The 13,766-nt window shown below is 39.8% G+C and overlaps 1 protein-coding gene across 2 annotated transcripts in view; it reads right to left on the bottom strand.

Moving 5' to 3' along the window:
- Psd3 (pleckstrin and Sec7 domain containing 3) overlaps positions 1-13,766 on the bottom strand; it is a 528,693-nt gene that overhangs the window by 290,960 nt on the left and 223,967 nt on the right. For both annotated transcript variants that reach the window (XM_050162307.1, XM_050162308.1), the window contains one exon: positions 8,548-8,656. In XM_050162307.1, coding sequence (XP_050018264.1) covers positions 8,548-8,656 — 109 coding nt within the window. The remainder of the gene's footprint in view (positions 1-8,547; positions 8,657-13,766) is intronic.

Raw genomic sequence — 13,766 nt, forward strand, 5'->3', positions numbered from 1 at the left:
TTGGTAACGTGCTAACTAACGTGTTCTTTCTATCATCAAGAAGTACTGACCTGCACATCTTTATACCACAAACAAACCAAAACATAAACCGCAAAAGTGGCCTGGTAAGATAGTTCAGTATGTGAAGGTGTTTGCCACATTCTAATTATCTGAGTTTAATCACTGGGACCCACATGGTAGAAAGAAAAAGTCTACTTCTCTGCATATTGTTCTATGGTCTACACACACACACACACACACACACACACACACACACACACCGCCGCTGCCGCCACCGCCAGTAAAAAATGTTGCTTTTGTTTTTTAATTCCTTGTGGATCACAGGCCAAGTGAATTACAAAACTTGGAAGAAAACACTGGCAAAAATCTACTTAACCTTGAAGTAAGCAAACAGGCATTACACTGAAAGCACAAATAAAACTTGGCTTTATTTCATTTTGGTTAAATATTTTCATGCTACAAATTTATTATCAAGAAAAGAACAGAAGAAGAGAACAACCTTCAAATTACATACCTGATAAGGAACTCATATACAGAATGCAGAAAGAGCTTTTACAACTTAATAGTAAAAGACTGACAAGCCATGGTAAAAGCAGGAAAAGGATCTGAGCGGACACCTCTCTAAAGGAGACAGCAAATAGTAAGCTAGTAGGCACATTAAAAGACATCTAACATCACTAATGGGATTAAATCTACTGGAGAACAAAGCCAGTCACAAGGAACTCTATAGGAAACATCTAGTGTATATAAGCCTATGGGAGACAGGAAGTCATGTGGGGGTTGTCTGGAGAATTGCTGTTGGTACACTCATTTCTTTTTGAGATGCCCTAATATAACTACAGTCATCCACATAGGATTCTATGCAAAGGTTAACAATGAATTTTATATTTTAAGTAGGTAGCTTATATTGTATATTAATTTTATCTCAATAAAACAAGGCAATTCTACATTTCCTACAAAAGATACTTATTCTGTCTTCTGGATCACTAGGGCACATAGGGACAGAGGTTTGCCTTTCTTTCCTCTAAGGCCATGTTCCCTTCAGCGTCTTGAAGGACCCATTCACGGGGTAGAAAATCAGACATCCTGTATATCAGATATTTACATTACGATTCGTAAGAGTAGCAAAAGACAGTTATGAAGTAACAATGAAATAATGTTGTGGCTGGGGACATCACAACATGAAGAGCTGTACTAAAGGGTCACAGTGTTAGAAAGATTGAGAAGCGCTACTCTAAGGTGAATTTGAGAGGCAACTCATGCCCAGACACAGGCTCCTTACAATCCCTGATGAGACGCATGAGAAGTCACAACCCCAAATACACCAACAGGCACACTTATCCTAAAGAGAAGAACACAGGGAAGCTGAAAACCCCACACCAGCATTATCTCCATCTGTCACAGGGCGTGGAACATTTGCCATCTCTGATTAACTGGAAAGTAACCCACATATCAGCTGCCTTTGATGGCCCCACTCCTACCCTGTTCTGCTTCTCAGAGGCTTGCCTGCATACGACACTCCACATGCGTGTGTCTGTGATAGTCTACATGTTCTATCCTGCCTCACACAGATTCATCCCAGTCCTTCAACTCTGTAGAAAGGACAGTACACACATTTAGGAAAACCTCACCTAAGGACAAACCTTAATTCATACATATCAGTGTAGAAACAGACTGTAATAACATCCGAGGTAAAACAGAGACTTCCAAAGAGAAGTCCCAAATTTAATGAAATAGAATTGACCTGGGAGAAAGGAAATTTAGGGTAATCTTAGACAATAAATTCTGGTCAATTCTTTAGAAATTCAAAATGATGCATCTATGAAAGAAAAGACTGCAATGAAGATTAATAGAAAAGTGACTAAAATTATAAATACAAGTATCAAAACAGAAAAGTTTTAGGAAGAATGTCAAGTTATAATTTAAAATAAGAATGAAAACCTAAGAGGCACAGAAGATAAACACAATCAACCTATTATCTGTGTAGTAAGAACCTTAGAAGTAAAAGTAATTATAAAATGAGTAGAGTGGAAATAAGTGAAAAGTAATAAAAAGTAATATCTCCAGAGGTAATGTAAGTTACGACAGAAAGGGCTCCCCAGTTGTCAGCCAGAACAAGACTCATCTTCATGACGTATAGGGCAGAGCAAAGACGCCTAGACGATGATCAGCAAGAACGAGCAGACGATAAATGAGGAGCAAATATCAGTCCTGTCAGCACCAGGGAACCGAGGTGTCTGAAGCCAGGTTACAGAGCTCCAAAGGGAAAGGGTAAGCTAAGACCAGTTCCTGGGGGAAAGCAATGAATCATGGGTATAAAATGTCCACACCCACAGCTTTAGAACTCTTACCAATCTAGACCTTCTGAAGTGCATGTGCACCCGCGTGCGTGCGTGCGCGCGCACACACACACACACACACACACAAGGATGAGGAAGGAGACCCAAGCAGCACACCTAAGCAGGATTATGTTTAAGTCTACAGAGAAGAGCTGTATAACGGCCTAGAAAATTTTTAGTACAAATTAAAACATCAGAAGATTATAACGAGCATCATATCTCTCAGAGAAAAACATATTCCTTCTACAAATAACATAGTAAAGATATGAAAAAGTAATACCTAATCAGTCCATGTAACAAAACGCTCTTCCACTCCCTAGATTCCTTCCAGTGCTCTGATGAGTTCTCCGACTAGTGGCCAGCAGAGGGCGCGTACCATAGGCCCTACTTCTCTTCTGCACTATGTGGATTTGGCAGTTCTTAAGTACAAGAGTTGTTCAAATATTTAGAGTCAGTCTGTATTAAAAGCACAAAAGTCTCTCTATTTTTATAATATAAAATGTAGATACCACAAGTCTGGTAAGAGCAAAGACAGATCCCAGAGGAAAGGAATCTGGGGAAGCAGAGACCACACATCCTTATCTCATGAGGTCATGAGCAGACTTCTTGATCACCCTGAAAAGTGAAGTTTTACACGCTAATATTTAAAAATCCAAGCAAAAGAACTCTCTCTCTCATCATATACGTCGGTTCAGAAAAGCTGATGTGGGATTCCCCTCTGTATGCTATGATTATGTTTTATTACCATTGGTTATTAAAGAAGCTGTTTTGGCCAATGCCTTAGTAAATAAAGCCAGGTGGAAAATTCAAAGATAGATAGAGAAATCAGGTGGAGTCAGGGAGATGCCATGTAGCTGCTGAAGGAGAAAGCACCAGCTGCCAGCCAGAACCTTACCAGAAAACTACAGCCTCATGGTGATACACAGATTGATAGAAATGGATTCAGATATAAAAGTTAGCTAGAAATATGCCTAAACTATTGGCCAAACACGGTTGTAATTAAAACAATTTCTGTGTTATTAATCGGGTCTGGGTGGCCAGGAAATGAAAGGGCAGTCTCCCACTACAAAAGACTATATAAGCCTTTTATTTTTTTTAATATTTACATTAGAGAATTGGACAGTGGGGCAACTGTCAGCAATGTTCATGAAATCAAACAAACACAGAGAAGGACAAACTGATGGCCCAAATTCACTGCCAGGGATGGAGCCTTGGCGGAGGGTGAAGGGAAAGGGCTCAGAGAAAAAGGCTAAGGACCACTGTGTTAGCAGTGGAGCCCAAGCAATGGGGAGGGGCAGGAGCTGACCCTCCTGATTTTTGTGTCTTGTGTAATTTAGTCAGTAATCCACTTCCTAAACAGACATACACTTTGTTTTAAAAATAAAAATCAAAAATTCACATTACAGTTAAGATAACTAATTATTCATCAATAAAAATCTCTAAATCTAACAGACTAAAAGTAAATAAACCCATCTCCCTGATTAAATTTGGCAATGAGAATATAAACCAGAAAAGTATTTCTGTTAGGCAGTTTGATAAATGGGGATTTTCATTTAGTTAAGATCTAAAGCTATTTCACTAGATATGCTAGAACAGCCTGGAATTCAAAAGCTAGTGAGGATGAGGCAGGGGGACAGTAAGTTCCTGGGATAAGTTATATGAGTTTGCCCAGCGCCCCTACACACAGACACAAATGGTCAATTAAAAAGCACATAAAATAAGAAACAAACCCTCTCACTAAGGCCTGGAACGATACGTGGTGCAGAGTACAGAGCAGTCACCTATTCAAAACTGAACACACAGGTACACACTGAGGTACGGAACATGAAGATATAGACGGTACAAGAGGGGAACTACCAACGTGAGGACCTTTTGTTTGGAATTAGAGATGTTCTTTCTTCTTCCTTTCTCCCCCGTTCACTTTCCTACGGCAGCACAGGGGCAGTGGGAGATCCTGGAACCAGATCATCGGGCTCTGGTTCACAACACAACCCTGTCTCTGTTTCACGGCTGCTGCTGAGCCGAAAATGCACTGACAAAAGGCACAGAGAGGGGCTGTTGCCTTTCAACTAGTTCAAGATTCTATGCAGTTCATCATTGCAGGAACCCGAAGCAGCTGCTTACATCTACATTCAAGAGCACAAAGAAATGAATGCACGCACACGCTTGCTGCTCAATTCCCTTTCCGGTCATACAGTTCAAGGCCCAACCCTAAGATGGCGCCACTCACGTTCAGGATGAGTCTTTCCACCTCAGCTGACCAAAACTAGAAAAACCTCTCACAGGCATACTCACAAGCCAACCCAACCCAGACAATCGTACACTGAGCCTCTCTTCTCAAGTGTATCAATTTAACAATGGAACAAACCAAATAAACTTGTACTTAATACCCCATTTTTTCTTATGTCACTATCTGCAAACTTTCAAAAATAATTTATTTATTTTTATATCATATGCATTGGTGTTTTGTCTGATTGTATGTCTGTACGAGGGCATCGGATATCCTGGAACAGGAGTTACAGACAGTTGTGAGCTGTCATGTGGATGCTGGGAATTGAACCCCGAGTCCCCTATAAGAGCAGTCAGTGCTCTTAACTGCTGAGCCATCTCTTCAGTCGCACTATCTGTATTTTTAAATTCAAAGAGAGACACAGACTGTTTCCTAAGCATGTGCATGTCTTCTTCATATGCTGCTGCTTTATCTTAGTGGTTTCCCCCTTTTATATTTGCAGAAATTTATTTTATAGTTTCACAATATTCCATTGCTCTCACTCTTTGGGTCTTGATACCTGTGTTGTAAATGATGGCTCTCCTTCCCATAAAGGCTCCTTGCTCTGTGCAGATGATACTAATTGTGAGCTCGTAAGTTTAGAGGCTATTTGTTAATGTAGAGCTTAACATGTTCACAATTACCAAAGGGGTCCACAATTTTGCATTAAATTCAGCAACAGTTTGTAACATTTCACCATCCTAAACCCAGTTTTATGTCACTCTCTAGATTACTGTTGGTGCTCTCTCCCAACTTTGGGCTTCCATTCCACAAGAAATGAAGTTGGCCCCAACATTCAGAACTCTGGGAAAACTGGTATGTCAAGTCACAGCCCCATACAACAGCTTCTAGGTAATGCACAATTTTTCTAGTCATAACTTCCATGAACAGTGTCCAGTTTTGCATAAACTTCATGCTAGTTTCTTGTCTTGAAACTAATGGGCACATGGATTGTTCTTATCAGAGAGAAAAAAAATAACCCTTTCCTAGGTCCCCTGCTTTCCCCTGAGTTTTGCTTCTTCTTTGTCCAGCACAGGGATGCCTTGCTTTCAAACTGTCCTGTCTACTCAGGGTCTGCTGTTTTCTCCTGTTCTGCATCAACTCAATCCAGTGTGCTGCAGGAGCTCTCTGAATATATTCCATACTTTAGAGGTGTCATATTAACAGGAACCACTATATATTTCTTTTAAGTTTGGATACTCCATACCATTGATTCAACTCTATAACCCTAAGAAAATTACAAGTTTGGGTACAATTACCATGCACGTAAGATGTTGGCAACAGGAGGGACAAGGTAAGGATATTAAAAATACCATTTAACAAGTCTTAGTAGTAAAGAGGTCTTTGTATTTTAACATTGTAATGAAAAATGTTTCTAAAGTTCTATTATTTCTACATTTATCTATAATATAATATTTAGGGCTGGAGAAAGAGCTCAGCTGCTGAAGGCTAAGCCTACAACCAAAAATATAATACAATATTTATAGGAATACATTTTAAATTATGATAATGACTTCAAAGGACTTATAAAACATTATCCTTAACTGGTATGGTCTTAAGACTATAAAATTACACATTCTCTTCCCCCTTCCATCTTCTTCTTTGGTTCTACAATTTGGACTTAAATTTTCAATCATGTTCTCACATGACTTAACATTAACGATATGGAATAAGGAAGGAAGAAAGGAAGGAAAGAAGGGAGGGAGGGAGGGAGGGAGGGAGGGAGGGAGGGAGGGAGGAAGGAAGGAAGGAAGGGAGGAAGGGAGGAAGGTCAAAGCACGCCGCTGACCGAGGAACTTGTGTATGATTCTTTTCAAATGCTTGTCTCATAGTTTTCAAATTCAAATTCCAAGAGCCTATAGAAGAGCCTCTAGCACACACAATATATTAAATCAAAGCCAGTTAGCATTAAAGATGAAATGCTAAGTTTTGAAAAGTACCACACAGAGTCTACCTACTATGTGTGTATTCATTGCATTTTAATCATTTCTTACTTCTAAAAAGCACAAACCCTAATGTGCTTGATTTCCCAGACAGCAAGACAAAAGGGCAGGTGGCAAACATTCCTGTAAAAGTATGTATAAATTTGAATTTCTCTTAGAAAAATACTGAGGAATAAAATGGCCAGGTGATATAAAAGGTATGTTTAACCCAACTGCCTTTTAAATATTTTACACAATTGTATGTAAGAGACCCAGCAGATTCACATTCTTGCCAATAACTATATTCACCTTTTTTCTTTTTTTCTTCCTTCCCTTCTTTTTCTTCTTCTTTTGAGACAGGGTTTCTCTGTAGCTTTGGAAACCATCCTGGAACTAGTTCTTAGGTGGGACTCAAACACACAGAGATCCGCCTGCCTCTGTCTCCTGAGTGCTGGGATTAAAGGCGTGCACTAACACCACCCAGCTATATTCACTTTTGAGACAGAAATTAATTATTGCACATGTTTACATACTTAAATAAAAATTGTGCTCCATCAGAGTAAAAAGGTGAAGAAAGCACAAAACCTTACTGTGGCATCCAAAGCTAAACCACACTGTGACATTCAAAGTTAAAAGTAACCAAAGAGATTCAGACTGTATTAAAGTGCTTATAAACTATAACAATAATGATGTTTTAAATTATCTCACTGTATTGTATCTAAAAATTTATAAATATTAAAATATTAATTAATATTCACTTTAAGACTAAAATAATAAAGTAATATAAATGCATTGTCTTCTTAGGAATCTTGAAATGTTGTTATATAATCCCAACTAACACATGGATCTAAAAGATAGTTACTTGTTTTTAACCAAACGCCAACCACATTAGGTCAAATTCCTTAAACATCTAAAACAGATACCAAGGGTTAGATAATGATATAGGTGAAAACAGGAATGATTATCGGTCTAAATGTCACTGTTGAAGACTGGGGATATGGACATAAGGACATGCTACTCATCCTCATCAATACAACAAACAAAACCAGAAGCACTTGCTATGTACCAAGCATGATTCTGAGATCTTTGCATACACATTCTATATCCTCAAAATAACTGAGATATGTCACTGTAATCTTTTTTTTAAGATTAGAAAACTGGAATTGGATAATTTACACAATGACCCAAAGGTGAATTACAAGCCCAGGATTCAAACTCAGTAAGTCTAACTCCAAACACAAGCTCTCAGCCCTTTCTGTCTTCCAAAAGGCCTACCTCTTCCCTCACCAACAGTCTTCCACAGACATAGATAAGTGCTCTGAAACTCTACAAATGTGTGTATTTTATGCCATCTTATAGGAAAGTATATTCATAAGTGTACTGTTTCAACTGACTGAGATCTCAGGCCTGTGGTCAGACAATATGGAGTAAAGTCCTAGACCTGTTGTGAGCAATTGTGATCGGAAGGATACCATATTCAAAGTACACAGTACAGTGCTGACATGGAAGTAATCAAGTAAGCTAGCAAGATTACTAATATTAGTAAACAGTTTTTGAAGAGAGTTGCTTCTAATTTAAAATGTGACAGTTAGATCGGAAATATGACAGATTGGACAAATAGGTTTGCAAAAGAAAGCTCTCCTAAGCTCACATTGTCTAAAAAATTTGTGGCACTGACTCTCCATAATATAGAATGGTAGTAAAAACTAAAGAGTAGGTATACAGAACAACAGCAAATGCAGACAATAAAAGCTTAAGGAGAATTAGTTAATTCTTGAAATTTGAAGTATTATAAGCAGAAAAGTCTTCAAGGAAGAAGACTTGAAATTCCTGAGAGCCAGCTTTAGGAACTACATCCAGTTCTAGTCTTGGAAGGCTGCTCTGGAGAACAGTTGGAAGGCACAGGCTTCATGGTGGAAAGCAGGAAGTGATGTAGTGACGTAGGTAAATACAGTACTCAGAAATCGCTGGGGCCACATTATCTTTTACCTGCAGGACAATGTTGGCAAGCACTTACTAGTATCTGGAGATTTCTCTTCTGACTTCCCAAACAGAAATTCGTACTTGGCCTTGGCAACACTCTGGGAATGTGCTGATGCAGTGTTACCCCAAACAAATGTCTCTGCCTGCAGTGAGAGCAAAACAAAGGCGTCATTACAATACAACGGAACAAATAATAATTACCCAAGAAGAAAATGATCAAACAAAGGCATCATTACAATACAATGGAACAAATAATAATTACCCAAGAAGAAAATGATCAAACCCTCGTGATGCATAATCACTAGAGATGAAACAAGAAAAATCAGAATACCATTGGGATACACGATTTCAGCAGCGAGCCCCAGACAAAGCACAGTGTCCATATGACGTGCATGGGGAAGACAAGAACAGGTGAGAAGATGGCCGTGACCGTGGAGCAAGGCCATGATAAACTGTTCTAAAACCTTTATGTGGTTGGGGAGAGCTCAGTTTGTGATGGGCTTGCCATATACACAGAGACCAGAGTCCAATATCTCAAATTTAGGTTTAAAAAAGCAGGTGTTGGAGACATGAATTTGTAGCCACAGCCCTGGGAAGCCTGGTGGGCCAGCCTGGACTACTCAGTGAACTGCAGAACAATGAGACTGTTTCAAAGTGATTGGCCCCTGTGGAATGACATCAACGGTTGATCCCTGGCTTTCACATTCAAACTCACAAACATGTATCCACTTTAACAGGCTTCACATGCATACATAAACAGAAAGTTTATGTTACTTTTTAGCTATTAAAAACTATCTTTACAAGCTGGACTTGATGGCATAAAGACCCCAGCACTCAGGACACAAAGGCAGGTGGATCTCTAATTTTGAGGCTAGTCTGGTCTACAAAGTAAGTGCCAGGACCACACAGAAAAACGCTGCCTAAAACTAAGTACTGGATGAAATGGGATCTATAGACATCGGGGAGTCATCCTCTCACCTCTACTGTGAATGAAAACGTCCAGATCCTGTTTTCATTCCCAGGAGGCATGCTTGCACAGTATATGAAGAGATTAGAGAAGGACTTTATCAATGGCTTTTACTTGGCTACCAGGTGACCTTCAAGGATCCTTAGAATGCCTACATCAATTTCTATCTTGACTATGAAATATCTATTCTCATGTCTGACCCACAACTGACTCTGCTTCCTGGGGGACAATAACATTCAGGGTTATATGAACAGCCAAGAAGCTAGCTACTTGAAGCAAGATTATCTTAAAACTTGTATGACAGCCTTTGAAGCAGAAATGACTGGGAAGGATAGAAGCCCAGTTACAATGCCATCACCCCCCTACAGACCAGTTAAGCATGTGGTATCACCCGTCAGTGTTCCCCGTCACCTTGATCTTCTGTATCATTATCAAAAAGTTACCTTGCAGAATTTTGAAACAGAATTCCTAAAAATAACTCTGTAATCATTTAATGTTCAGATTGCAAAGTTCATCTCTGGAAATTCTTCTTCGCGTAATGTGTTTAACAGGTATAGGTTAATTATCCTTTTCCCCAACAGAGAGAAAATAATCACAATCTGTGTATTTAGAGAGCTTCTGTAAAAGAGTAGCTCCCCTAGGGATTCCCAACAGAAAGTGACCTAATTTGGAAGATGCTTATGGAAGGCTCTCTGAGGAAGTGATGCCTGCAGAAAAGGTAAGAAGTGATGCTGGGCAAGGAGAGCAACATATACTACACAGAAGGGCATTTGAAAACGACTAGCCTATGCATACTAAGAGAAGGCCAAGGAGCACAGAACAGGTAAGGGAGACAGCTCAGAGACCCACAGACAGAGCAGCATGGATCAGAAGCAGTGATTAAACAAGCATGGAACACTTGGGGAAGGAAGTCTCATCTTGATCAGGTGACTTTTGGCTGTCTCACATTGACAATAAAACAATAACCAGGGCAGTGAGTATATGGAGTCATAATTTAATAGGAGGCATATTTCTCCATGAGTTTTAAACATACTCATGGGGAGAAGACCCCCACTATCAATGCTGGAGGCAGCAGGAAGAGCTGACCCTGTGGGAGAGCCATCCCCAACATCCACCAGCTGCAGAATTGAGCCAACGCTGTTAGCTCAGGTGTGGGTAAGCCAGCCTCAAAATGGTGCCCATAGGAGAGTTGTCCCCATTACTCATCAATGCCTGAGATGGGTGGGATAGATGGCCCTGTGGTCATAAGAATGACAAAGCCATCCCTGACCCCTATCAGCTGAGCAGTCCCTCCACCTCGCCAGGGCAGAACAATAGAGCCAACATGGTTAGCACAAATGAGTCAGCCACGAAACTGCGACCATGGGAGAGCTGCCTAACCCTAAAGATGCCCAGGCGCAGACCCAGGGTTATAACTTAGCCGGCCCCAACATCCACTCCGTCTATGATCTGCTGGAGCACGTGAAGGGTGCTGACCCACAGACCCGAAGCTGCAGGACTTCCACAATACAGGACACGAGTGGGATGTTCAGGAAGGGGCCCAGCATTGAATGTGTAGTGGACCAGACCAATGTCTCTGCGAAGAACACTTGCAGGTAGAGATGTATGAACAAAGGGGTATACAGCGTTGGGTCGTACTGCAGCTTCCATGATGAGATTTTTAATTTCTTCCCTTTTCTTTCTTTTTTCTCTTATGTTATTTTCTCCATTTTTATTTTTTGTTTTTTGAATTTTTTTCTGTTTTGAATTTTGTTATATTCAGTGGGGTGGAGGAGAATTTGCAGGGGCAGAGGGAGAATGTGAAGGGACAGGAAATAAATGGAATCAAGATACCTGATATGAAAAAGACACAGAATAAATAAATTTTATTTAAAAAATACGGATACAAGGAAGTTCTCAAACATTAGCACAAATTAACATAATCCATAACCCACAGCACTTATTAAAACACATCTGTGGTGCAATCAAGAGCTTCAGAATCAGGTAGTACAGAGCCTGAAAATGTGCATCTTCTAGCATCCAGGTGATGCCGATGATTCTGAATTCATTGTCTGCACCACAGCTCCTGACTGGTGTGCTTTTCATACTTTATGGTATGTAAGAATCAACTGGAGGTCTTACTATTGGCTGTGCAGGTCTGGTATTGAGCAGACCACATCTGAGTATCTACACTTGCAGGCCCTCTCTAAGCTGGAGACTGAAGCAGTCAGCATTAAAAGCATACTCAGATTCTCCGAGAAGGAAATATTTTTAAGGGCTGCTCTATCTAGGAGTAACACAAATGAAAGCGTCTCAATCTGACAAAGTGCTCCATTATTTTGGCAACTTTGGGGACCCCTACATCCAGGCTCAAATCAAAGCATTACTATCCCTCCACTCACGAAGTGAAGTAAAACTCATACTCCCCACATCAGTCATCTTACGACTGTGAGGCCTGTTGATGCTGCTCTTCCCATGCTAACGCTTTTAAAATTTCACCTCTCTCTAGAGTAATTTGTACAGATATTTGAAATAATCAGCTTGATTAAAGACACGCATGATTCAGTAATACACTTTTCAGTCTTTATTACTACTTGTATAAAACATATTCCCTTTGCTTTATCACAATTACTTTAGGGGCATAAATCTCTTCAATAAGCATACAGAATTGGAACTGGGGATGAGTTCAGCAGTAGGAGTACATGTTTAGCATGCATGACAACCTAGATTCAATCCTTGACACCTAAAATACAAATTAAATGGATGTAAAGGACTTATATCTCAAGTTAAATGATGAGGACTAAAGTCTGGCTCAGCAGGTACCAGCTGCTCCTCAATACTCCATACATTCTACACTTGAGACTCCCTGCTGTGCAAGAGTACTATAGAAACTGTATTGCTGACCCATGCTTGTGGTCTTGGCATTCAGAAGACTGAGGAGGGAAGGTTGCCAACTCAAGGTCAAACTGATCTATACTGGGAGACACTATGTACAGCCACTTTGGAAATCAGTATGGCGATTGCTCAGAAAATTAGGAAACAATCTACCTCAAGACCCAGCAATACCACTCTTGGGCATATACCCCAAGAACATGTGCTCAACTATGTTCACAGCAGCTTTATTCATAATAGCCAGAACCTGGAAACAACCTAAATATGCCTCAACCGAAGAATGGATAAGGAAAATGTAGTACAATTACACAATGAAGTACTACACAGAGGTGAAAAATGATGGCATCTTGAAATTTGCAGGCAAATGGATGAATCTAGAAAAAAACATATTGAATGTGGTAACCCAGACTCAGAAAGACAGATATAATATGTACTCACTCATAAGTGGCTTTTAGATATAAAGCAAAGAAAAACCAGCCTACAGTCCACAACCCCCGAGAACAAAGACAACAAAGGGGACTCCAAGAGAGAGACAAACATGAATCTACATAGGAAGGAGAAAAGGACAAGATCTCCTAAGTAAACTGCAAGTATGGGGGGCACAAGAGATGGTAGAAGGAGAGGGGGAGAAAAGAAGGGGAATGGAGATATATGTGTAGCTCAATAAAAATAATAAATAATAATAAATAAATAAATAAATAAAAATATAAACATTAAATTTTAAAAAAAGGAAGGAAGGAATGAAAGAAGGACAAAAAAACAAGAATCCAGTATTACAATGAATATCTTTAATCTGGATCTAAAACATTTTAGGCACTGACAAAACACCACAAAAAGAAAATTCCACATCCAACCTCATGTTGCAGGACAAAGTGAAAATGAAAGCACAGTAAAAATGTTAAGTGAAATTTCTTACAGACCATGGATATATGGTATATATAAAATATAAGGCATCTCATTATACATACACAAATATTTCCATACTAAAACTTCCATCAAAGTCTAACTACTCCTAATCCCATCCATTCTCAATGGGTGATACAAAATTTGTAGTTCAATTTTTTGGAGTGTCTCTCTAATTCTGAAGCATAATAATTCTTCATATTTCTGAACCACCTTCAGAGAATTTATTACAGAGTAATTAGCAGTTTTTCTTTGTGATAAGTTTACAGTGGTGAGATCACCAATGTATAACATATATGCTGTGCAGACAAGCACAAGAACATCAGTAAAATCTCAGCCTCAGAGAGCGACTTCTGTGGGAGCAGGTCCGAGTCATCAAGCTCTACAGGCCCCAGTGAGCAACCTCCTTGGGACCAAGTCCAAGCTAGAGAACTCCTTGGGACCAGGCCAAGCCAGTGTGCTCTCAGTGGGAGCACGCCCTAGCCAGCAACCTCCTCAAGAGCAGGTACGAG

The sequence above is a fragment of the Alexandromys fortis genome, unplaced genomic scaffold (assembly GCF_014885135.2).
Source record: "Alexandromys fortis isolate MF-2015 unplaced genomic scaffold, M_Fortis_MF-2015_v1.1 scaffold_110, whole genome shotgun sequence".
In the NCBI taxonomy this organism is placed as follows: Eukaryota; Metazoa; Chordata; class Mammalia; order Rodentia; family Cricetidae; genus Alexandromys; species Alexandromys fortis.